Genomic DNA, 22,925 nt, shown 5'->3' with positions numbered 1-22,925 from the left:
TGCAACACTGAACTGTTTCCATAACCTATGAACTCACTTTCAAGGACTCTTCATTTCATGTTCTCAATATTTATTGCTTATTCATTTATTATTATAACTATTTTGTTTGTTTTTACTTTTCGTATTTGCACAATTTGTTGTCTTCTTGCACATTGGTTGTTTGTCTGTCTTGTGTGTGTTTTTTTATTGTTGCTATTGTGTTTCTATTTACTGTGAATGCCCACAAGAACATGAATCTCAGGGTAGTACATGGTGACGTATATGTAGATTGGTAATAAATTTACTTTGAACTTTGAAGTACGGCAAAGGAGCCTTCGCGAATAGGCCAGAAACATACTGATGTAGAAAGGTCTTCAGATGTCAGGAACTCCTCCCCTACTTATCTTATATCATTGCTATCACAATCTATTCTACCAGAGATTCTAGCATGGGCAAAATCAATTGTAAAATGCCAAGGAGAGTGGAAAAGTATTGGAAGATAAATAATTTAGAATGAAAGGTGGAGGAGTTTGATTGATGAAATTAGACTAGTGAATGTTGTATATGTGGGGTTGTGTAAGCCTGGCATGGTAGGCTGATCCAGAAAATTAAAATTCATGTGATCTATGGTTACTTGACCGACTGGATCTAAAATTGGTTTGACCATTGAATACTGAACATAATGGTAGATGGGACTCATTCTGGGTGGAAGTCAATGACTGGTGGTGTGCCACAGGAATCTATATTGAGACATCTGTTGTTTGTGACATACATAAATGATTTGAATGAACATGTGATAGGGCATATGAGTAAGATTGCAGATGACACAAAGAGTGGTGGCATTGCAGATTGTACAGAAGATTGTCTAAAGATACAGATCAATTGCAGATATGGATAGAGAAATGGCAGGTGGAGTTTAGTCTGGGCAAGTGTGAGGTGCAAAACTTTGGGAAATCCAACATAGAGAGAGAGTAAACAGTTAACAACAGGATCCTTAAAATGTGAAAAGGGGGAAATTGGAACACAGCTCCCTAAAATTGGACACACGAGTTGACAGAGTGATAAAGATGTTATGTGGCATGCTTGCCTTCACTAAGTTCAAGAGACAAGAAACTATGTTACAGCTTTTTATATATATATATATAGTTGGACATATATATATATATATATATATATACTATATAGTTGGATCACATCTATAGTATTGCATTCATTTCTGGTCACTTCACTACAGGAAGGATGTGGAAACTTTGGAGAGGGTCCAGAGGAGGTTTACCAGGACGCTGCCTGGTTTTGAGGGCATGTGCTGTGTGAAGAGGTTGAACAAGCTGGGGCTGTTTTCTCTGGAGTGGGGGAGAGGTCGAGGGATAATTTGATGGAAGTTCATAAAATTATGCAAGGCATATATAGAGTAGGAGGCCAGTAACATATTCCCAAGAATGAAATGTCTAGCACTAAAGGGATTGCATTTAAGGTGACAGAGGGAAAGAACAAAGTAGTTGTGTGAAGTAATTTTTATTTACAAAGAGAGTAGTTGAGGCCTGGAATGCACTGTTGGTAGAGGCAATTGAATAGAAGCATTTAACAGTCTCTGAGATGATGGACTTGCCAGGTCAAATGGCCTCCTTCTTGCTGTAGCTTTCCTGTGATTCTGTAATTCAAATTGTATAATGCCTTGGTTCACAGCACCTTGAGTACAAGGCCTCTGGTTTCAGAAAGCCCTTTATCACAAAAGAGCTGATTAACATGCATTCAGAAGTATCAACACAAGAAATTTTGCAAATGCTGGAACTCCAGAGTAACAAACACAAAATCCTAATGAAGGGTCTCACCCCCAAATGTGAACTGCTTATCCCTTTCCCTGACTTGCTGAGTTCCTCCAGCATGTAGAAATATCTCCTGGATATATATAAAGCTAAAATCTGCGGGTGGATACAATAAGCAGAACTTCTGAATCTTCCAAACTAATAAAGGTGTTTCTGTCACTACCTGACATTCCTTAATCTGCCTCAGTTACCTTGAGTCTGTTCTCACCTGTGCTGTGACTGGTTCAATGAGATCAACAACTTCTCCTTCCTGAGATTCAAAGCAAAGGATCTGGTCGTAATTCTTTTCGTTAAATCTCACTCTATTAACATTGTCAAAAAGACTTAAGAGGTGAGCCTGAAATAATCAAAAGATTTTTATTTTAATATTCTAATATAAATAAGATACATTATTTGTGCTAGATATTATTATTCAGGATACATTTTCAATGTAGTTTTAAATGAATTCTCTTCTCCAATGTAATATTATTTTCTCCTTAGTTCCCTTATTACAATTGTATAGGCTATTGTGCTGTCAATAATTTTGACATGGACCCACTAAATTAGTTTAACACTAATCACTTTGAGGTACTCAGCGTTCATGAAGAGAAAGCAAAGTCAGAAAATTTGTAATCTGAAGAGCTATTCTAGATTAATGCCAATCAAACATCTTTTTTAAAATCGTTTCATGTGGCCATGAACTCAGTGGCTGCTTTAGTAGGGACCTCCTGCACCTGATTAAGTGGCCATTGTGTGTGTGTGGTTTTCTGCTGCTGTAGCCCATTCATTTCGAGGTGTGCATTCAGAGATGCTCTTCTGCATACCACCACTGTTATCTGTGGGTATCTGAGCTACTGTTGTCTTCCTGTCAGCTTGAACCAGTCCGGCCATTCTCCTCTGACCTCTCTCATTAACAAGACACTTTTGCCCACAAAACTGCTACTCATTGGAAGTTTTTTTTTGTTTTTCATACCATTCTCTGTAAACTCTAGAGACTGTTCTGCATGTAAACCCCAAGAGATCAGCAGTTTCTAAGAGACACAAACCAATGTATATGGCACCATCAATCATTACATAGTCAAAGTCACTTAGATCGTTTTTCAAGTATGAACACTGATTTCTCCAACTTCCGGTAATTTTTCCCCTCCCACTTTCCTCTTCTTCATTTCCCACTCTCGCCTCTGACCTCTCCTGTTCACCAGCCTATCATCTCCCACTGGCAGTCCTCCTTCCACTTCTCCCATAATCTACTTATCTCTACTATCAAATTCCTTCTTCTCCAGCCCTTTGACTTTTTCACTTATCACCTAACAGATACTTACTTCATCCCCTCTCCCCTTTCCAGCTGGTCCTTCTTCCCTTCCCCTCACCTTTTTCTGGCTTCTTTCCCCTTCCTTTCCAGTCCTGCTGAAGGATCTCAACCCAAAACATTTTCACTTTCATAGATGCTGCCTGACCAGCTGAGTTCCACCACCACTTTGTGTGTGTTGCTGTAGATCACAATTCTTCCGCAGTCTGATGTTTGGGCTGAACAACAATTGAAAGTATTGACCATGTCTGTGTGGTTTTATGCATTGAGTTGCTGCTATATGTTTGGCCAAAAAGATATTTGCATTAACGAGCAGGTGTACAGGTGTACCTAATAAAGTGGCCACTGTGTGTATTTACTTTCTGTAACCCTATCTTTGCAACTGACCTCAAGGCCTTGATTTACCAGCCATCTTGAGAAACAAAGTGATCATCAGGTGATGATTCAGCCTCATTTGAGACCCTGGTGTTGGGCCACCATGATGGCATTTTCTTCCACTCAATGGTCTTTGAAGATACTTAAGTATCTCTGATAATCAGTGATATTTAAAAACTGTTCAGAAATATTTTAATAACCAAAGAACAAAACTATTTTAGAAATAGAGAATAATTGTAAAAACACCTCAGCACACTAGAAATTAATTAAAATATAAAGCGGAATAAATAAAACACTGACAAGTGTTTTACATCATATTCCATCTGTTCCCAGCTGATATTTTGAGAAACATAATACCTGGACAGAAGATTAGTATTGCTGCAAATACAGAACCACAAACATGTAGTTCCACAAAAAAATTTTAAAAATCCAACTGTCAGACTAAAATCATCCTACCTGTATTGTATGAGAGTCAGAGGCTTGACCAAGAATTTCTAGCAGAGCTGGGTCAGAAACAAAGAAAAACCTGGGAAATAACAAGCGTTTCTTTTCCAGATACCCAGTAAGTGATTTCTGACACATCTCTAACTGCTCCAGTAAATGTGGTAAAAGTTGTGCTAGGGTTTCATCACCTACACAGCACAACACAATGTTTGTATTATCATGAGCTCGTTGCATAATTTTCTGCCATGACTTGTCAATGTTCTGAAATCTTTTGGCCTCCTAGAACAGAGCAGAGAACTTATTTTAACCAAAACAGCTGATAGATGATACTGCAGCAACTTCCAGATGACAGTAAATAATCATCATTTTTTAATGATCTTTTTATGTCTGGACTAAAAAGATATATGTTGAGCTAAAAGTCAGATTTTATTAATGAGAGCTAAGCTGTTAGAATCTATACATTATCCAAGACACTGATTGTTCATTAATCAGGGTACTAATTTAAGTGGTTATTCATGCAATGTCATTTCAGTTTGATATCATAACAGCACACTCCAGAAGCCTTGCAGCTGTTCTGAAAACCCTTCATGTGAACCAGCAAGCTTACTACTTGCAACATAATGTTTCATGAAACCTAGCCAAAACAAAAGGAGAATTTCTGACATGGAAGGTTAAAATCCAAGTTTCCATTTTTTCCGAATTATTTAACTTAACCACCACCACAAATAGAGCATTACATCTCTTCAGCCGAGGCAGGTGTAAAGAATAAATAATTGAAGAAGAATAAAGATCATCATTGTTAGTCATTTATTTTCTCATTCACAAAACGTTATTGGCCATTTATGGTTTGGATACATGCAAAGAGAGAAGAACTGTAGTCAAGAAAACTTTTTCCCCCAGTTTGTACAAACCTGTGGTAGCTGCTTTGCAATATCTCCACCAACAAACACGGCTTCCAGGTAAATCCAAAGGTTTTGAACTGTGAGCCAGTTTTCAATTATTTCTGTGGTATTTGAGAGCTTCTGCACCCACTGTTGAATTGTGGGCTTAAATGGTGCATTATACCTGTCAGAAAAAGCAACAAAAATTCAAAAGAAAGACAAGGATGTATGAATGCAAAAAGTGGATCTTTGTTAAAACATTGATACTTCTAATTTTATACCTGTATACCTTGACTATTCAATTCATCATATAAAACAAAATTCAAATAAATTTTACCAATGCACACTATCATTTTGAAAATTTCTTTAGAACCCAACTTAAGAAAGAAATTTTCTAAGTATATTTCATACCCTGCTTGAAAGCTTGGAATATAAATTGCACAGCTTTCAAACAAAACAGTGCAGGAAATGCTATGCACATTTAACTTTACCTATCAATTAGAATGCAGGCAACTAGCCAATTTCATACTGCCTACTCATTATGATGATTTGTGTGTGCAGCAAGCAGCAACTGTGCTTTTGGTTGTTTGCATTTATCAGCAGCAAACCCAGTAACAGTCCTTCAGCTATCAGAGGTGACATTCTGTCGCATCCCTATCACTCAACATTCCACAATCTTTTACCACTTACATGCCACAGATGTTGTTAGCACATGTCGTTGTTTCCTCCTCCACCAAACAATACCCTGCTTGCTCCTACCAACATCCTCTATTCATCACAATCTACCCCTTGTCTTCTTTTCTTTTAAATTTAGACAGTGAAGAAATGCATTTCAGCCAAAAATGTGAAGGAACAGCAAACTGGCCTGCAACTTGCTTTCATACTTGTAGATGCCAGCTCAGGCTCAAATTGTGACATGACATACAAGGGCAAGATGTGCATAAAACGAGCTTCCAGGCACAAGTGACCACAGACCAAGCAGAGAGTAATTCATCAAGAGTGGAATGAGACGGAGAGATGTTATGAGTGGGTTCAGCTTCAGCACAGTCAGATGACGACTTTGAAGAGTAGCTCACTGAAGAAGATGAATGTCTCTTAAAAAAGGCAATCAGAAGACCTGTTTTCAATGTCAGGGAGCATTGAGAAGTCCAGCGTCAACTGGCACAGAGCTTTGTCCAGAGCTAGAAATCTATGCTTTTTGGATCAGCAGCAATGAAGGAACAGAAAAATATCCCAATTTCTATTTGCAGACTTTTGAACAAAACTATATTGTGGAATATGATTGCTGTTGGTGCAACTTCTACTGCAACAACAGCACAGCCACCGAATGTCTGCATGCCACACCAGAAATTTAGACTAATCTCACATGAGTTCAGGTTGTTGCCACCATCTGAGTTATTGTACTTATAAGTACTTGCAGTCCAACAACCCGTCCTCAAAAAAATTCATAGGATCACAACAAGTTGACAGTCACTTGCACAACCCCAGAACTGCCATCTTCCCTTAAATTGCATGATCCCACCACAACACAAGGCCAGTGAACTTGATGGAGATAAATAGTCAGCCAGACCAAATGGCAGGATGACACAGCCCATTCCTGAGATTTCTAGATCCAGAGATGCCAAAGCCGTTTAGTATCTTGCACTGAAAGATGGCAGGCTTCCAGCAAGGATGTCATCACCAATAAGTTAGCAGTGGGTGAATAGACACAGAATATGAGTATCAAGGGATACACACAAATAATGAGCTTTAAGGAAACTAAAGTCTTTGGCGTACACATGATTAAAACATAAAGGATTTGACTGTAGGATTGGGGATAGGGCAGTGGAGAAGGAACATTTACAGCTTAATTTGACTTAACACAGGAATCACTACTGCCTTGAACAACAAAAGATTGAAAGTTTGATATTTTCTTGATTCTGTAACTTAGTTGATGTTGCTTGGCTTGCTGCATGGTTTCAGCACTAGATCTTTATATTCTAGAATACGCCATGTAAACTATTTGTAAGTTACCTGTTACTCATTAATGAGCCCAATATCATTAGGCTGTCCTCCAACAGTGCAATGTTCTCCACGATGTCTGATCCTTTGAGCAGCAATTCACCCCTCGTCTTGAATGGGGCAAAAGTGAGCACGTGACCATTCCATTCATTTATCACAGCTTTTAGTTTTGCTTCAATGTCCTTTTCTTTGCCCGCACTAATACAAATGTCCTGAAAAATAGATTATCTTGACTTAGCATTCACTGTATTTCCTATTGAATCTTTGATTTTATTGCATATTTAGTTCAGTTAGTCCTTGAAATGTGAAAATTGCTGGCAAAAATCCATAAGCTTGACTGCCACTTTTATTTACATAAACCTATTATTTCCTAATATTTTAAAATAAAACTGAATTTGTCAAGTTGTCATGAGATTGTAATTTACACTCTCCAGATTATTAGTCCATGCCAAAATGTACTACTGTGTAAATTAATTTATAATAATCTAATCAATTAAAATGAATATTTGCTCAATAAACTAAAGAGTGATTTTGGGTTACTTCTTTATTGCGACCTTTTATAATATACATTTCAAACATTTACTGATTTAATATTTTTTCAATAAAGTACATTTCATGGAACTTTATTGCACAATTATTGTAAATTTATTTGGAAATGATGTCTTAACCAGAAAATCCCTTAAGTTAGTTCTAAGTTAGTTCTTCTTTAAAAAGTAGAAAATAAGCATGTTACCTCAATATCCTCTTTATATTTTAGTAATGGTGCCTCTGTTATATTCTTAAGAGAAAATTGTTCAGATTCCACATCAAAAGTATGTCCAGTGACCTGTGCAATCCTTTCCCAGTGTCTTGGCAACATAGCCTGTACGAGAACAGAGAACATAGATCACAATAGCACAGTACAGGCCCTTCAGCTGACAATGTTGTGCAGACCCTTTAACCTATCTAAGATCAACCTAAGCTTCCCTCCCACATAGCCCTCCAGTTCTACACCATAAGACCATAAGATACAGGAGCAGAATTAGGCCATTTGGACAATCGAGTCTGCTCCACCATTTCATCATGGCTGATCCAATTTTCCTCTCAACATCAATCTCCTGCCTTCTCCCTATATCCCTTCCTGCCGTGAACGGTCAAAAATTGATGAACCTCTGTCTTAAATATACATAAAGATTGGGCCTCCACAGCTGCCTGTGGCAAAGAATTCCACAGATGCATCACTCTCTGGCTAAAGAAATTCCTCCTCATCTCCATTATAAAAGGACACCCCTCTATTCTGAGGCTCTGTCCTCTGGTCTTAGACTCTCTCACTATTGGAAACATCCTCTCCACATAAAACGTCAATCCTGAAGCCTGCTAAAATAAGGTATTGCCAGTGATGTTAGCACCAGGTCACTCATTAAATGAGTAGCCCAGTAGTTAAATGCTGATACAAGTATTCCCTGATTGTTTGAGTACCTGCTCTGAACTTTAGAGGGTGGTTAAGCAACCTGCAGTTAGTTCAGATGCTGTGTTGTGAGGAGCCCTGGCATCAACAGAGTGCACAGTCCAGATTTATGGAACCTAAATTTCTGACTGGTACAATTTCACACAGAAATAATCACTCACTTTTATTTACTCTAATGAGATCAGTTGCCTAGCTCTGAAAAATAACAACACTACACGATACAGTTTCGAGGCAATGCAGTCTACTATTTCATACATGTCCATCAATCACAAAAATATCATTCTTATCTGTAAAATTATCTGGCAATCACAATTGTTTTTCCAGTTTCTACCACCTTTATGTGAAGTTTTTCTTAACCTTATGGAAATACTGTTTCTAATTTTTTTGTTTGACGATGCCCATTGGTCCAAGACACCCAAAGGAGCAGAAAAATATCTCCCTAAAAACAAAAACTGCTAAATACATTCAGGAGATCAGGTAAATTGTGTACACAGGTGGCTAGTTTATCCTTGGTCCCGTGTGATCTCACTTTCAGCATATTCAAAGCACACACCAACACAAGATGCTCTCTCTTCTAACCCTCCCATCTGGCAGAAAATATTAAAGCCTGAATGCATCACCAGGATGGTCAAGGACAGCTTCTATCCCACCGTTATACAACTACTGACCATTTTCCTAATATGATAAAATGGACTTTGGGCTTCACAACCTGCCCTATTATGACCTTGCATCTTAAAGTCTACCTGCACTGCACTTTCTCTGTAACTATAACACTTTATTCTGCACCCTGTTAATATTTTACCTTAGGTTATTCACTCTAGCTTAGTAATGTAGCAATAATAAACCAATTTACCAATTTCTGAACCAACCTACCATGCAGGACCTTGTCAAAAGCCTTGCTAAACTTCACGCAGGCAACCTTTATGGCTCTGCCCTTGCCAGTACTCTTGAACACCTCTTCAAAAGTTACAGAGAAGGAAGAAAGGAGAAAGCAATGGAGACCAAGGGGAACAGATATCACTGAACATTGTGGTCTACAGTTCATACTCATTAAAGCAATGAGGGAAACAAAAACCATTTCTGGTGAGTGAGATAAATGAGTCAAATAGAACCTACAGAAAATTTACTCTCTAGCTGCCCAATCAATTCCAATTAAAATTCTGATAAAATGTTCTTAAATTAGAAATTTATGGACATCTGACTTTCAAGTTGAAGGCATCTATTGGTAGTTCCTATGCTATCAGTTCCTTAATAGCTCACATTGTCTCTGTTATTGCACAAATCTCCTAGTCTTAGGGTATTATATAATTCTTACAATGTGTTGAAATCTGGAGTTGCCTTCTTATCCATCAGCTCAATACAAAAAGTATTCTCTCTTCCATTAGGTTTTTACTCTATTATATCAGCACATGTAAAAAAATTAATATACTGTATGAAAGCACTTGGATCCTTAGTCAAAGCTATTTTTCTTCTCTGCTCTCCTCAAATATAATTTTGAATTCAGTAGCTTCAATCTATATAAACAAGATATTTATCAGACTATTCATTTAAAGAATTATTTTATTTATTCTACATTGTGGACATTGTAGAATGTCCACCATTTATTGCCAATTCCTAATCACCGCTAAATAAATGGCTTGCTAAGTCACTGCAGAAGCAGTTACAAGTTAATCAGAATGTGTAAAGGTGAAAGGTTTTCTTTATAGACTAGGTATGTTTTGTTTTAGTAGTTTCATCAATATGATTAGTTAAACTAGATCATTTTGATCATTTAAGTTCTCCAGCAACCGTGATAGGATTTGAACAATATCTGGATGAGTAGTCTAAGCTTCTATACATTGGTTTGGTAAAACGACTATGCTGCCATCCAGTTATAGCTATTAGAATGAAAATTATTCAGAGATGGACAGAACATCTCACAGTATCAAAGGGAAGCAAATGTATAAAGACTGTCAATTGGATGCTGTATTTCTCTCAAAGGTTAATTTCCATTTCTTACTGTAACTTGCTAAAATATTTCTTTATTTTTACAATAAATCAAAAATTCACTCACTTTGTTTGCCATCATTTCAAGCAACGGACAAGTTTCACTGAAATCATCAATCTTCTTTTTCAGGTCATTGAAAGCTTGCCACTCCTTCAAGGCTTTGGGTAATTTCCGTATTCTACACACACAAAAAATATTAAATATAGAATATTTTAAAAATTTAAGATACTTTATAAAAGTCCAATATATTTTTTTAGAATTTAGAAATTATATTGACTTCCATCACTTACAAACTGTGTCAATTTTAACTTTACTTCTTCATTTATTCAGGCTCAATATAAAACAATAAGAAAATAAAAAGTTACAAAATTAAAGGAAATAGTTTAACTAATCTATTATTCTATATTTAGTATAGTTAACCTATAAGGAAATCATGTATAGTAAACATATCTAATCGCCTGAGAAAAAAATCAGCAGTAGATGAACCTCTCCCAGACTCCCCCATAGCTTTGTCTACTGAAACACCTGCCGATGGTGAACATCCAGTATGGCCTGAGTACGCCACAAGTGATGATTTTTCCTGATAGCTTAATCTCACTGTTACAATTTCTGGATTCCTTATATAGTTTATAATCCAGAAATTTTGAAATAATTCCTTCAATTTGTCCTGTCTATTTCCAAATACATCAGTGTGGCTACGTTGGGCAAACCAGCAATTGAAGCCTTCAAATTAATGAAGTGATGGCACTATAACATTAGCAATTTTTAACGTAAATAAAGGAACGCATTTTAGGAGCACCCACCAGCTAGGTACCAGGTGCTAGGTTTCAGTCTGGCTCCAGCTGATTTATATTTATTCTGCACTACTGGACAGGTGGCTCCTTGTTACCATTCTCCTCAACATGCCATCTCTGCATGAAGCTAGACAGTTCTTTATAGTTCAAAGTCCTTTTGCAATTTTAATTCAGACCTGGAGAACAAGGGATCCAGCACTCTCTCACCAACTAAAGGAAAACACATACTTTCAGGGACAATAGGATACAAAAAATTGCATCTCTCTTGACTGGGTTCCACTACATTCCATACCCCCCATGCCCTTCTGCATTTTTCAAGGTACCTGGACTTCAAAACTGAAAATAACATGCTTGAATCTGGAGCCTGGCAACTGTTTCCTATCCACCTCCGTTATGACAGTAGTCACATCTCTAGATTCCATTTCCCTCCTAAGCATTAATTTGTAAATTGTGTTGAGTTCCTGGCTCAATTGCATTGAGTTCCTGAATCCAATTAAAAACAGAAATGGTCCACTATGCTGTAGTATAGAAAAGATTTGATTAAGATATCGAAGATACAGAAAATATTCTCTTTGTCTGATGAAGGCAAGCATGCCTCTTTTAGGAGCTATACATTTGTACCCTAAGCCTGTCTTGTCTGAATTAAATTCCATCTGATATTCTTTCGATCCTGTACCAATCATTGATAGCCTTCTCTTTCCACCATTTTCCAATTTTGCATCATCAAAAAAGTTTCAAGTCATTCTCATCCAATATATGGCATTACCCAGTACTGATCCCTGCATTGCCATGCACTGACTCCTTCCACTAAACTAATTTTGTAGCCAGCTGTCCAGCTCACCCTGTCTCCCTCATGTTCCATAGCATTTATTAAACATTATAGACTCTGACACACATTGGACAATGTTAAGGTAAGTTATTAAATTATGTACATCCTGCATAAGCTCTACATACTTGTTCTGAAAATCCAGAAGTTCATTGTTGATTTTTTCAATATCCAAATCACTCCACAGAATGTCATTGTAACCACTGACGTTATCGATAACTGAATTATACAGACCATACAATTTCTGCAGTAATGTGAGTTCACGTCTTATTCTTTGTAAATCAGGATAATCTATTTTATAACAAAAAGAACCATATGCAATTTTAATTCTCAAAAAGATCTGAAGTATTTCTCAACATTTTATTCTTAAAAGTTTCAAACACGAATGCTGTCCTCCCAGATGCCTATTGCAAATAACTATAACAAATAACTTGAATTATGTTGCAGCTCTTGTAAGGTCTGACTTCTGGCAGCTTTTTATGGGTTTTCTATTTAATGGTGCCTGTTCCAATGTGGTGCCACAGAAAGGGAAGCTGAGTCACTTGTAGGCATTAAGGCACAAGGAGAATTTTTGACCAATCTACAATCAAAATTTGAATGATCGCCACACCTACACAATAATTTCAAGTTAAAAGTCAAATGAAAGCACTAAAAAAATAAATTCTATTTATGTCATTATTCTTAAATAGAACTAAAGATTTGGATTAAAGGAAAGTGGTATGAGCTCTGGGTCTCCTTGTATACAAGAAAGTCATAAAAGAAAATGAAAATTGCATTTGTTTAAAAAGATCTGCAAAACTAATGCTAGTAAATATCAAGTGCTGTTAAAGTATATAGATTCTTTTCATTAATTTTGTGCATTAAAGTCCTATTTCAGAGACTTAAGCTCAAAATTTTTTAATCACAAGTGATTGTTCCACTGTAAAAAGTGAATGCTTTTAAATAAATTGTTATACTGAGGGCTAAATACTTTTGCATCTTAAGAAAAGTTTCCATGCCACAATTATGAGTAAGAGAAGAAAGGTTTTGCTAATCTGAGTCAATATTTGTCCATTAATCAATGACACAACAGATTGGCCCAATATTTCTCCTGTACCTTAAATGGTGTTAATTTCCATGTGAAACTACTTAAATTTTTATGAGTTAGGATGGTAATCAGAGACTGATTTGCCTTGAGTATTATTGGAAATATATTTATCAGGCATATGCAGAGCATTCCTTCATATTACAAAAATCACGTAAGAACTAAGGGCCAACAGAGGTGCTGGGAAAAATCTGGATCATCAAATGAAGTGGGGTTAGATTGGCTTCTGAGTACAAGTTAGCTGCCAAGTACAGTTCCATTTGTTGGTCTAGGCATATCAGACCAGGTCAGCATAAATTGTCTTCAGTGTAACAAATTGTGAATTAATCCCTCATTACTGAAGAATTTTGTGCTCCAATGTGAACTTCTGCAGTCTAAAGTCTTGTCCTTTTGGTTAATGTCATCAGTTTGGGAGGCATTGTTAGAGAAGCATAAGTCACTGCTGTGCTCGATGCAGCCACACTAGAGAGAATGTGTACTGCTTGTGGAGTCAGGATGCTAGTCAAAGACTGCTTTGCCCTGAGGACAATCAGGTTTCTTGAGTATTATTGGAAATACATTCATCAGGCACGTGCAGAGTATTCCTCCATGTCTATTTCATGTAGATATTGAAACATGTGTTGACATGTCAGTAGGTAATTCTCTTGCATCAGAATGCCTATCCTTGGACCTGAACTTAAAACCATGATTTTGATGTCACTGGATCAGTTGTTTTTCTGGTCATTGGAGTTCCCCAAGATGTTAATGATGATACACTTAATGCTGGTAAAGTAACTGAATATCAATCATAAATGGTTAGACTCTATCATCTGAAGACAATCACTGCTGTGTGCCTATGTGGCACAAGCATTACCAGCATCTGGCAAGCCAAGTCTGAATGTTCACTTGATCTTGTTGTGCATTTTCTATGAAGCCAAGGATGGGATGAATGTTGTATGATTATCAGTAAACATCTCCATTCTGGCTTTATGAAGGAAAGAGTAATTGAAGATGGTTAGATCTAGAACATTGCCCTAGGAGCTCGTACTGGAATAATTGATCTCCAATAACTACTACATTGTTACATTTTCTCAATTGGAGTGATTTTTGTTGTTCACTAACCTAACTTTTATCTGTTTTACATGGGGGAGGCATCAAACTTATAAATTTGTTGTGACCCTCATTCAAAACCTGCCTTGATCTCGAGGGAAGTCACCATCACCTCATCTCTGGAATACAAGTCAAGGCTGTGATGAAGTCTCTAGGGCTAAGTGGTGATGGAAGACCCAAAGAGAGCATTATTGAACAGGTTATGGTAAATAACTGGAGCTTCATAATAATGATAATGACATCTTCCACCACTTTGCTGATTATTAGACGCAGACTGATTGGGCAGTAATTAGACAGATTAGATGTATCCTGCTCTTGGTGGACAAGGCAATAGTGAACAATTTTTTTTTACAAGTTCAGATAGATGTAGAAGTTGTAACCTTACTAGAACTGCTTAGACAGTTTGGAAGTGCAAATCTTCATTACTATTGCTGTGATATTACTTAGTCCCATAACCATTGCAGCATCCAAATGTTCCCTGACGTTTCATGGCATCAAGTGATTAAGCTGACGACTGTCTTCAGTGACAGTAAGAATTTCAGAGGAGGCTGAGATGGATCATTCATTCAGAACTTCTGGCTGAACATGGTTGCAAATTTTCAGTTTTGCTTTTGATTATTCACGTTCTTAGCACTGAGGACTGGAATGCTTTTGGTGCTCCTTCTACAACCATTCAGAACTTTGGCCTGATCAGTTAGTTGTGGGATTGTTTAGTTCTCTGTATTGCATGATGTTTTTGTTGTTTTACACAGGTGTTCAGCTTGGGACCTCAATTTGAGCACACCTGTGGTGCTCCTGGTAGATCTTTACGCACTTTTCAATGGACTTGGTTTGATCTATTGACCTGATTGTAATGCCATGGTGAGTAGTATACCTAACAGATTGTGACCGTGTTCATTTTTGCAGTGGCTGACAGTTCACAGTGCCTCAAGGATATCCAATATTGAGCTGCCATACCTGTTCTCTGCCAGTCCCATATGATATAATCATAGTATAACACATAGAACCTTCAGTAGTGGGAGTTTGTCCTCTAAATCACTGTGCAGTTGCTGTCCAAAGCTGCAATGGACAGATATGTCTACAACTGATAGAGCAGTGAGGAAAATGGCAAGTGGGTGCTTCTTCTGTATGGACTAACTGCTGGCTCTCTCTGAAAAGTTTGTCCTTCAGTGTTCCGCCAGCACCGTAAATGGCAGTGGTGTGGGATGACTTCTGGTTAGATGGTGGTGCACTCAGATGCAGTGGCTTCTACAGGGCCAACCAAAGGTGTTATTGTCTTTTTTAAACATCTTTTTTTATGATTGCAAGATATTGCTGGACATTAAGAACTTCAAGTACTGCAGATGTGCCCCCTCAGTGAGTTGCTCATTGTTGCAGACCGTATTGCTGCCTGCTGCAGCGAGGCTTTGGAGCTGGTGCATGAAGGCAGTGTTCAATCCAACTGCGAATGATTGTCGTAATCATTTTTCTTGTGATTGCAAGACCCTGTTGGACATTGGTAATTTGGAATGTGCAAGTCTGGTTCACTGATTTATTGCTGGGACTGACAGAGGGGGAGCTGCATGACCTCGGTTGCAGCACGGACTAGGCCTCATGCTTCAGTGTTGCCTGATGCAGCCACCCAAGAGAGATGATGCTGGAGCTGGTGCCCATGCTGGTGTCAGTGCTGCCCTCCAGTGTTCGCTTAGTGGAAAATAAACTGGATTGAGTTCATCTGGAGACGGCTGCAGGCTTGCATCCACTGACTCAGGGACTTGGGATATATTATATACTTTTTTGTGTAACTATATGTTTACTGCTATCTTATTATGTGCTATATGTTTCTTGCGCTGTGTATGACTGTTGGCACTCCTGGAGGAACACTGTTTCCTTCGGCTGTATTCATGGGTATTTATGCATGATTGAATGACAATTAAACTTGAACATTAAAATGTTTATATAATATGACAATAGTTTTGCATCAGAATGCATTAACTGTAAAGATAGGGGACTGAGACTACAAGAGGTATTACAGAAATACAAATTATATTTTCATGGATATTTTCATTCTTTTGAGCGAAAGAGACTCGTGTATACAGTATTAATTTTTAAGACCAGCTAGATTTTCAATACTAATGACCATATTAAAAGCTCAATTGTTCCTGATTAACTGCTACATTTGTCTTTAGTGCAAACTATTGGCTGATTAGTTTGTGTTCACACAATTACAATAACCTCTGTGTGGATACCATTGGCATAGACTGCATGCTGCAGAGCAGATAGCACTCATAGCAACTCCTGCATTTCTGCTTCTGCTTGATGCCTATATTCATTTCAGATTTACATAATGATGATAAAAATGAATAAAAACATTGGAATAATATAACACAACACTGGGAATGTAATCTAGAATCTAGAGCCAGGGATCACTGTTTTAAAAATAGGGGGTTGTCCATTTAATACATAAATGACGGGTAACATTTTATCTCGGAGCCTGTGGGATTCACCTTCCTCGAAGGAATTAGAAACTGTTTCTTTGAATATTTTACAGCAGAAGTAAATGAAATCCTGGTAAGAAAGTGAGGTGCAAGGTGAAAGGTTACTGCAGGTAGAAAGAAATATGGATCCAGGGTTACAACTAGATCAACCATGAACTTAATAAATAGCACATTAGATTTGAGAGACTAAGTGGCCTACTTCTACTCCTAATTATAAATCTGTGTGTTTGTTTGTAACACCCTCTCTCTTATTACTCCATTAGCATTCTTATTTAAATGGAGTAAGTTAATTTACCCAAAGATATCAAAAAGCTGAAGGCTTATATTATTTAAAATGAAAAAAAATATAATAAACAATTGGTACCTATGACAGGCAACCCAAAGAGTTCTTCTCCTGCAGAATAAGTAGTAAATTTCCGCCAGAGCTCATCAAAGTTGGTCTGAAAAATCTGCAGCCTTTCGCTGGCTTCTTGAGGTGGAAGGCCTTCAACACCAGGGCCCCTATAATGTGAAATTAAAAGCAGAAGGCAGTTGACTTCTTTCAGTAACACCTGGATTCATCTTCTAATAGGTTGGACAATATAAAGCTAAGAAGCAATTCATAAAGTTAGGAATTGAAGCTGGTTTTTTTAATTATTAATTTTCAATTAAAGGTTAAAACAATAATAGAATAATTCACTGTAGATGGAGCTGCTCATCTTTCATTTGCACTGGCCTTGAAGAAAACATTATCAGAAAATCTCATTTTCTTTTTATAATCATTTCCAACCTTGTGCATTGTCACCCAGATCTGTTGAGTATTTAGTACTACTATTAGTTTCTAATTTTCAAGGCAATATGGAGCCACAGTGTCCTGTGTTAAGGTAAGGTAAGGTAAGGTATAACATGACAGTGGAGAGTTTTGACAGTTGAGTTGGAAGTAAATCTGAGCTGAAAATGAAAAATGTTAGATTGGAGAAAATGGAGTTACATTTTTTTTGTATATTGAACTTGAGGCTTTTGTGGAAGAAGTGCACAGCAGCAGGAATGCCTTCTGCTTACAAGAACTAGAATGCCCTCCAGACACAAGCTCAGAAGGCAGTAGGAGCAAATAGCCATGAAGGACAATGTCAGAAAGTCTTGGATGAAATGCTCTATTAGCTCAATGACTTCAAACAAGCAGCATCAGTGAAAGCATTTTTAAATTCTGAACTGTACTATTAACTGTTAATTGTACAATTAACTGTTAATTAGTTAATTGTATCCTCTATCACTCACCTAGCTGGAATCATTATTGAGGTTCGAAGTTATAGGGTCATTTGGACGTAAGCCCTTCAGCCCATCAAGTCCAAGGCAATTCATTTTCCCCTTTACATGTATTTTTTAGAATGCCATCAAACACATAAAATGCTTGTAAATATGTACAAGCAAAAAAATAATGGATGAAACGTGAAGCTGGTGGGAAGCCTGAGTTCAGTGGCAAGGAACATAGAAGAAATTGATAGCACTTGAGGAGAAGGCTTTACACAGCGCTTGATCCCATAAAACTTCAGGTAGTGGCCAATACTACTTAATTAAAACATTGTCATAATTGCCCCACTACGACTCATGGCAGCACATTCCAGTACCCATCACTCTGTGCAGGGCAAGTTTTATTGTATATCTCCTTTGATGCATGCCCTCTAGTATTAAGCATTTTGACCCTGGGTAAAAGAAACTAGCTGTTTACCCTATCTATATCTCTTATAATCTTCTATCAGGACTCCCCTCAGTCTCCAGCTCTCCAAAGGAAACAATCCAATTCTGTCCACCCTCCCCTTAAAGTACATACCCCCTAATGTAGTCAGCATCCTGGTAAACCTCTTCTGTCCCGCTCTGTGGCCTCCTTAGCCTTCTTATTATGGGGCATATAGAACTACATACAATAGTCCAGATGCAGCCTAACCAGAATTATATAAAGCTGCAATATAACTTCATGATTCCTGAACTCAATGACTTTATTAATAATGACAAGCATGTGAAATGTGCTCTTCTTTATCATCCTTTCAATTTAAGCAGCTATCTTACTTCTTGAGAACGCGACGTTGCTTCTTTCACTACAGTAAATGAAATAGTACGTAGATCAGGTCATGTGGGCCCTATTATACCACTATAAAATTCATGATTCATAAAATAAGGCACTGTGTGGTATATGTGCAATCTGAATGCAGCCTGTGGACTGTTCATAGTTGGCCAACTAAACCCAAATTAACATGTAAAAATGACTCAAAATTCTTAGCATCAATCTATGTGAAAATACAGCACTCCATTTGGCCAGAGAGAGAAAACAATCGAACATCCTCTTTAGAACACTACTTCCAACATGTAATCCAAATGGGCTTGTCTTCTATTTGTCTTGACTGTGAAAATAAATTATTGGGAGTAACGTGTAGCTGCTATATTTGGCTGTGCATACATTACACTTGAAAATATGAGCAGCTTTCGTAGTAATCAACCTAATACCACACTCTGCATGATGTTGGTGCAGCACATATTCAGATTCTCCTAGCAGAAACTCTTCAATTAAAGCTCATTTTAGATACATAAATCTATTAATAGTATGAATCACAAGAAGATCTTAACTTTATACTGACTGTCATTTCTATAACAATTCTGTTTGCATTATGTAATAAAATAATATTTCCTCCAATAGTTACTTTGTATCATAATCGTGATAAAAGTTCTGAATGTTGGATTGGAAGACTTTTACCCCATCCAATAGATCAGTCTTCATGGCAGGTTCCACTTTTAAAAGTATATTCTGCGTCTGCACAACCTGTCACACAGAAATTTTTAAAGGTTAGATAGCTATAAAAATATAGTTACACTATACTTACTAACGTAAGTATTTACCTTAATTGAAAATAGAGTGAAATTTCAATGGCAGAGTTCTACCTTTCCCTGTGGGATAGGAAAGCAGTTAAAGTGGAATTCTTCCACTTTTTACCAAGATTGTAACCTATCTGGATCACAGATTGATTTTGGAGGTGAATTGCCTCAGCAAAACTACAAATTGACCTAGCTTCCTTAACTTCCCCTCAGTATCTCAAACATATTGATTATATCACCCATTAATTACTTCAGTTTTATAAAATACAACATTCACAGGATCTCTTTGTTATAGTATTTCTATACTGGATTCTCTTTAAACTGAATATATCTTCATGGAATACATTTCTTCAGGTGGGGCCTAAATAGAGCTTTGTACTGTTGTTAATATTCTATTATAATACACATCCATGATATTTTACTAAAGTACCAGTGAGGTACTTTGGATTTTCATCACCTTCAGCTGTTTATACTCTGATAAATCTTTTAGATATGAGCCACAGCTTGCAAGTAAATGTACACGGCCTTCAAATAAAACACATGGAACAGTAACCACTCATGAAATGATAAGAAACTGTCGATGCTAAAATTCAGAGCAAATTATAAACGGCTGGGAGAACTTAGCAGGTCAAGCAGCATCAGTGGAGAAAAATGGTTGACTCATTTTATTTGCTGCCAACTCTGTCACTAATAAACAATGCTTACAATCTTGCTAACAATCATTAATGTTAGATCAGAGGAAATAATGCAAAAGCTGGAAACGTTAAAGATTAAATAAATATTTTAGAACTACCTTCACAGTAGAAAAGGTAATGAAAATATTAATTGAGAAAATGGTTCTAAGGGGAAGAACTCAAATATAGTCTAGATCCAGTTAAAGTCTGAAAAACTAATGAAACAGACAGCCAACAATCTGTTCATCCCTACTCTAACTTGCTAAAACAGGTGGCTGGGAAGGCACAGCACTGATAAACTTCCAAAAGCCCCAGTTTCCAGAATGGTATCAGTGTATTGGCAGAAAATGTAGTGCTTGCCTTCACCATCACCTCAGGAGCTCATTCCAAGCACTCAGCATCTCCTTTGAATTTACCCCAATCACCTTATTACTGTCCTCTTATATTAGCCATTTTTACCCTGGGTAAAAGATACTATCTATCTGCTCTATAATATCCACTTTTCATAATGTTATACACTTCTTTGAAGTCTCCACTTGATCTCCACTGCTTCAGAGAAAACAACACAAGCTTATCAAACCTCTCTTTACAGCACATTACCTCTAATCTAGGTAGCAGACTGGGAAACCTCTTCTGAATGCTCTCCATTGCCTTCTTATCCTCCCTATAGTATGTCAAAATACCGGGTGAACGAGTGGTCTTTGGGGTACTGCAAGTCTGTGTCTTTACTGATGCTTTGCTGCATGCTTGAGTGCTCAGTGGAGAGTGTAGTTGCTTTTTTGCCGGTGGGGGGGGGGGGGGCTGTCACTTTGGTGCTGCTTGTGCATGGGAGGAGGGAGCTGGTGGGGGCTTTGGGTTCTAACATTTAACTGTCATTCATTCTTTGGGGCGCTTCTCTGCTTTTGTGGATGTTTACGAAGAAAGAGAATTTCAGGATGTATATTGTATACATGTATATATTGAATACTTTTATTCTCCAGTCCTGCTGAAGGGTTTTAGCCTGAAACTTCGGCTGTACGTTTTTCCATAGATGCTGCCTGGCCTGCTGAGTTCCTCTAGCACTTTATGTGCATTGCTCGGATTTCCAGCATCTGCAGATTTTATCTTGTTTGTGATTGGATTACATAACACTATACTATTTGCTAGAAAGACCTTAGCTTTACTGGAATTCACGCTTTGGTGCATTAGTGAAAGCCTTTGTCTTTTCCTTTCCTAGTTTTAGGCCATTGGCACCAGTCTTTAAACTAATGAATTGTACACAACAATGTGTTGCAAAACACCCACTTCACATGCACTTTGAATACTTCCTGTAAAATTCAATATTCATAACAATCACCACATCCACCTTGGATACACCAACAATGATAGACTAGTTGCCAGATATTGTCCGTCATGTTCTGGAAAACAATGGATGGAGACTTTACTCCATAGGGTAAGTGAATGTGAAAAACCATAGTTCGTGGTGATGTTCAGATGCAGCTATCTTTATTGCTATTCAATGGTTCATGGACATGTAGAAAGTCCAATATTGTGAACATCTTTAATACTGTTGTGTACAATTCTTTTGTTGTAGAGGGTGGGTAGTGTTTGTTTGGTGGCAGCTTAGTTCAAGTTGACTTTGTAGTACCTGCACAGTTCAAACTGTATTAGGTACATCACTATTTCTTTATTCCACCCACTCTGCTCAGTGATTACATATACAACACTTGGTTCCAGCTCATCTAGTTCCTTCTTAACTTGGACTATTTAGAGTGTACAGGCCCAGTCTGTGCTCACTATTGCATCTGCTCTGGATCATCTCACTGAAGCTATCAAACAGAAATAGAAGCAGATAGAGGTATTCAGCTCCTTGGATCCCTGCATAATAGAAACATAGAAAACCTACAGCACAATACAGGCCCTTCGGCCCAGAAAGCTGTGCCGAACATGTCCTTACCTTAGAAATTACCTAGGGTTACCCATAGCCCACTATTTTTCTAAGATGTATGTACCTATCTAAAAGTCTCTTAAAAGACCCTATCGTATCTGCCTCCACCACTGTCGCCAGCAGCCCATTCCATGCACTCACCATTCTCTGCGTAAAAAACTTACCCCTGACATCTCCTCTGTACCTACTTCCAAGCACCTTAAAACTGTGTCCTCTCGTGTTGGCCATTTCAGCCCTGGGAAAAAGCCTTTAACTATCCACATGATCAATGCCTCTCATTATCTTGTACACCTCTATCAGGTCACCTCTCATCCTCCGTCGCTCCGAGGAAAAAAAGGCCAAGTTCACTCAACCTATTCTCATAAGGCATGCTCTCCAATCCAGGAAACATCCTTGTAAATCTCCTCTGCACCCTTTCTATGGTTTCCACATCCTTCCTATAGTAAGGCAACCAGAACTGAGCACAGTATTCCAACTACTCTGATGATACATTAATACCATGCTGATTTCCACCTCAACACCAATTAAATCTCTATTTTGATCAATATCCGAATATCTATTCATCTCTGTCTTGAATAAAGAGATATTGCGCAATATATTGTACAAATTCAGGTACTCAGGAATAGCAGAAGCTATTCTTAAGTGTAAGCATTCATATTGATGCCTTGGCACACAGAAATTGCAAAGGAACAAGTAACAGCAACTGAGTGAAATCTTATCTGTGGCTGCTTGTGCTTAGATCAGAGATTAAGGTGAAAATATAGGTAAGCCAAAAATATGAAAATTATGCATTGCAATGATTTGATAGTTCTATCACCTTGGACTTTTATAGACCCTTCCCTGACCCTTACTATTTTTTATTATCAATTACAATATCTTCATTTTTCCACCCCACAATCCAAAGGCTGACCTCTTTAAGTGGCAAAGGTATAGAGCATCAGCTGATAGCCACAAATAGAAGATCATACAGAAATGTTAG

General features: G+C 37.6%; 1 protein-coding gene across 1 annotated transcript in view; it reads right to left on the bottom strand.

The window, feature by feature from the left end:
- Positions 1-22,925, bottom strand: part of dnah5l (dynein, axonemal, heavy chain 5 like) — a gene marked incomplete at its 5' end in the record, with an annotated part of 260,289 nt that overhangs the window by 167,997 nt on the left and 69,367 nt on the right. The window contains 9 exons of the mRNA XM_073055303.1: positions 2,014-2,142; positions 3,925-4,191; positions 4,824-4,977; positions 6,807-7,006; positions 7,528-7,656; positions 10,295-10,406; positions 11,977-12,139; positions 16,863-16,999; positions 19,174-19,292. Coding sequence (XP_072911404.1) covers positions 2,014-2,142; positions 3,925-4,191; positions 4,824-4,977; positions 6,807-7,006; positions 7,528-7,656; positions 10,295-10,406; positions 11,977-12,139; positions 16,863-16,999; positions 19,174-19,292 — 1,410 coding nt within the window. The remainder of the gene's footprint in view (positions 1-2,013; positions 2,143-3,924; positions 4,192-4,823; positions 4,978-6,806; positions 7,007-7,527; positions 7,657-10,294; positions 10,407-11,976; positions 12,140-16,862; positions 17,000-19,173; positions 19,293-22,925) is intronic.

Source organism: Hemitrygon akajei, chromosome 8, assembly GCF_048418815.1.
Source record: "Hemitrygon akajei chromosome 8, sHemAka1.3, whole genome shotgun sequence".
NCBI classification, from domain to species: Eukaryota; Metazoa; Chordata; class Chondrichthyes; order Myliobatiformes; family Dasyatidae; genus Hemitrygon; species Hemitrygon akajei.
The sequence above is the reverse complement of the archived record's forward strand: the minus strand, read 5'-3'. Positions and strand labels throughout refer to the sequence as shown.